This window comes from Eretmochelys imbricata, chromosome 6 (genome assembly GCF_965152235.1).
Source record: "Eretmochelys imbricata isolate rEreImb1 chromosome 6, rEreImb1.hap1, whole genome shotgun sequence".
NCBI classification, from domain to species: domain Eukaryota; kingdom Metazoa; phylum Chordata; order Testudines; family Cheloniidae; genus Eretmochelys; species Eretmochelys imbricata.
The window spans coordinates 131,037,384-131,041,591 of record NC_135577.1 but is presented as its reverse complement, the minus strand read 5'-3'; the positions used below and the strand labels follow the sequence as shown (position 1 = coordinate 131,041,591).

The following is a 4,208-nucleotide window of genomic DNA, read 5'->3' as shown; positions in this document are numbered from 1 at the left end:
TCCATCTAATTTCATTCACTGGATCTTTGTCACAAGAGACTGCTGCAAACAGAAGTAGCTTTGTAGCTTCATCTTTGAGCCAAAGAGGAGGTAGTACCAGAATACAGGGGAAGAGGCTTTTACTTCTGGTATTTATAGAATCATAGAACCATAGGGTTAGAGGGGACTGCAAGGGTCATCTAGTCTAACCCCTGCCAAGATGCAGGATTTGTTGGGGCTAAACAGTCCAAGACAAATGGCTATCCAGCCTCCTTTTGAAAACCTCCAATAAAGGCGCTTCCATGAACTCCCTAGAGGTCTGTTCCATTGTCCTGCTATTTTTACAGTCAGGAAGGTTTTCTTGAGATTTAATCTAAATCTGCTATGCTGTAGTTTGAACCCATTGCCTCTTGTCCTACTCTCTGTGGCAAATAATGAGTTTTCTCCATCTTTTTGATGGCAGCCTTTCGAGTATTTGAAGACCGTATCTTGTCTTCCCCCTTAATCTCCTCTTTTCTAAACTAAACATTCCCAGTTCTTTAACCTTTGCTCATACGGTTTGCATTCTGTCCTTTTGCTCATCTTTGTCACTTGCCTCTGGATCCTTTCCAGTTTCGCTACATCGTTTCTATACATTGGTGACCAAAATTGGACACAGTACTCCACCTGAGGTCTAAGCAGCACTGAGAAGAGCGGTCCTAGCACCTCCTGTGACTTGCATGTTATGCCTCTGTTCATGCAACTTAAAATTGCATTTGCTTTTTTTGCAAGAGCATTGCATTGCTGACTCACGTTGAGGTTGTGATCTACCACAACTCCCAGATCCTTCTAAGCAGTGCTGCTTGCAAGGCAGTTATCCCCCATTCTGTATTTATGCATTTTGTTTCTCTTCCCTAGGTGTAGCACCTCACATTTGTCTTTGTTGAATTTCATTTTGTTGTCTGTAGCCCAGGTCTCCAATTTATCCAGATCTCTCTGGATTTTAGCTCTGTCTTCCAGAGTGTTGGCAACCCACTCCCTTCACCCCAGTTTTGTCTCACCTGCAAATTTGATCTCAATTCCTACATCCAGGTCATTAATAAAAATGTTAAAGAACACCGGACCCAAAACAGATCTCTGGGAACTCCACTTGAGACCTCTCTCCAATCCAGCATCATTCCATTAATAGTTGCTCTTTGTGTGCAGTTAACCAATTATGTATCCACTTACTGGTAGTTCCAGGGAGCTCACATTTCTCCAGCTTACTTATTAGAATGTCACATGGGACTGTGTCAAAAGCCTTGCTGAAATCCAAGTATATGATGTCTACCGCATTCCTCCTATCCACCAAACCAGTTACTTTGTCAGAGAAGGAAATCAAGCTGGTTTGGCACGATTTCTTCTTGGTAAACTTGTTCTGGCTGCTGGTGATCACCCCTTCGTCCTCCAGATATTTGCACATGGAATGTTTTATACATTGCTCTAGTAGCTTCTCAGGTACCAAGGTCAGGCTGCCTGGTCTGTAATTCCCTGGCTCCTCCTCTTTTCCCTTTTTAAAAATGGGCACCACATTAGCCCTTCTCCAGTCTTCAGGGACTTCTCCGGTCATCCTTGAGTTTGGAAATATAGCCGGTGGTTCTGAGATTTCTTCAGATAATTCCTTCAGCACCCTGTACAAAGAAGAGAGGTTTTTGTCCTGTCCTGTACCTAAGGAAACTTACATAGAGAGAGCAGTGTCTTCAGCCTGCTTCAGGAATGCGCCAATATCTGAGATCTGCCAGGTACGAACCCACCGACCAAATGGTCAAACATTATGCCAGTGATGGAACGATGCTTCAATTTTTGACTAAAGTAGTTTAAAATTTCTCATTCCCATTATCCAGTGAGGGGACTTCTTGCCAGTCATGTATGTTGGGATCCACACTGACATGTACTCTGAGAGAATGGTATGTACTGTACAGTAACTGGGGGTCTTTGAGATATTGCAGTCTTCACAAATCATAGAATATCAGGGTTGGAAGGGACCCCAGAAGGTCATCTAGTCCAACCCCCTGCTCGAAGCAGGACCAATTCCCAGTTAAATCATCCCAGCCAGGGCTTTGTCAAGCCTGACCTTAAAAACCTCTAAGGAAGGAGATTCTACCACCTCCCTAGGTAACGCATTCCAGTGTTTCACCACCCTCCTAGTGAAGAAGTTTTTCCTAATATCCAACCTAAACCTCCCCCACTGCAACTTGAGACCATTACTCCTCGTTCTGTCATCTGCTACCATTGAGAACAGTCTAGAGCCATCCTCTTTGGAACCCTCTTTCAGATAGTTGAAAGCAGCTATCAAATCCCCCCTCATTCTTCTCTTCTGCAGGCTAAACAATCCCAGCTCCCTCAGCCTCTCCTCATAAGTCACGTGTTCTAGACCCCTAATCATTTTTGTTGCCCTTCGCTGGACTCTCTCCAATTTATCCACATCCTCCTTGTAGTGTGGGGCCCAAAACTGGACACAGTACTCCAGATGAGGCCTCACCAATGTCGAATAGAGGGGAACGATCACGTCCCTCGATCTGCTCGCTATGCCCCTACTTATACATCCCAAAATGCCATTGGCCTTCTTGGCAACAAGGGCACACTGCTGACTCATATCCAGCTTCTCATCCACTGCCACCCCTAGGTCCTTTTCCGCAGAACTGCTGCCTAGCCATTCGGTCCCTAGTCTGTAGTCTGTAGATCCCATGATCTGCCCTCAAACCCCACTTTCCAGAGTCTGTACCAACCGCAGGCTTTGATTTGTGAGGGAACTGCTGCAGGGTTGTGGCCTCCCTGCCCTTAATGCTCTCGCTTGAGGGCACAGGGTGCACATGCAGCTCTGATGGCCACAGCAGTTCAAAAGATTCCAGTCTTGTGGCGCGTGTGCTCCCACAGGGAGATGCACACTGACTATACCACCTTGAAGAACCAGTCATAGAACCAGAGAAGATTAGGGTTGGAAGGGACCTGAGGAGGTCATCTAGACCAACCCCAACTAAATCATCCCAGTCAGTGCAGGGTAAGTATTCTTTTCTGGCATGATGTGTGGAGGTAGTCTGAAACTGCAACATATCAAATATATTTGAAAAATGATTTCTGCTCATTTTCCCCATGATGTCTCTTTTCCAGTACAACTACCAGAATGCCTGGAATTATGGACAGTATTATGCTCCCCCTCCAACCTGATCAGAAGAGAGACTGGAGTTCATTGTGGTGGTTCAGCAAAGATGGGAGTATGAAAATATATTTTTTTAAATTAGGGATGTGAACAAATGAACTATTGTAATACCTGCAGTTTTGTCTTTTTGCATGTGAAACAAGCCCATGTTCACAGGATACGTGAAGCAAGATTTGTGTGTTGGTAAATGATGCATTGATCTCTGTACGCTGCTAGTTACCATAAATGCAACTTTATTTCCCACACTAACTTACGGAAAAATTATCTGGAGGCTTTTTTTGTTGCGTTCTGTTTTGAGTTAGCATTGCTTCAGTAAGGATTTTTAAATCCTTCAAGCTACAATCCTCTTTTAAGCAATGAGGAAATTCTGATGTCCAGTGTTCATCACAGTAGCCAATTCAAGAGGTGAACAGTGTGGAAAGGTCTATGAACATGAGCAGCCCCCTTTAATTTTTTTCATCTTTACCTGCTCTCCTCTTCACTATCCAAAAACCTCATTTCCTACCCGGCTCCTCCAGTGAAATTTTTCATGGTCCAAGTGAGCAGTGCCCTAATGAGTCTATTGCCATGATCATAATGCATACAGTAATGTCAACATTTGAAAGTTATAATGTGTATTTTATATTTTACATAGAGTCACAAATTAAATGCAGTGCAAAATGGTTGCATCCCTTTTTTAAAAAGGCACTGAAACGATGGTGTTTGGGGTGGATGTTTGTAATTTAGAATTCTCATGTACAAGTTGTGAGTAAACTTTTTCATTTTGATCAAAGTGATCATTCTCTTTTGTAATAAAACCAAGGAATTATTCAGTAATTCTTTGAGCTTTGTTGGATTTTCTCTTTGCTATCCCATTAAAACATTGTGAATGTAAAAACTCATTGTTATGCCGTTGGAAAAACTTGTATGTCTACACTGCAATTAAACACCCACAGCTGGCCTGTGTCAGCTGCCTCAGACTCATGGGGCTATCAAATTGCACTGTTGACAGTTGAGCCCAGGCCCAAGTAAGCTGACCCAACAGCCATGGGTGTTTAATTGCAGTGTAGAT

At 43.5% G+C, this 4,208-nt stretch overlaps 1 protein-coding gene across 5 annotated transcripts in view; it reads left to right on the top strand.

Annotated features, from left to right (window-relative positions):
• Nucleotides 1–4,149, top strand: part of PRPF39 (pre-mRNA processing factor 39) — a 30,218-nt gene extending 26,069 nt beyond the window's left edge. For all 5 annotated transcript variants that reach the window (XM_077819716.1, XM_077819718.1, XM_077819717.1 and 2 more), the window contains one exon: nt 3,109–4,149. In XM_077819716.1, coding sequence (XP_077675842.1) covers nt 3,109–3,165 — 57 coding nt within the window. In that variant the 3' untranslated portion in view covers nt 3,166–4,149. The remainder of the gene's footprint in view (nt 1–3,108) is intronic.
• The last annotated feature ends 59 nt before the right edge of the window (nt 4,150–4,208 follow it).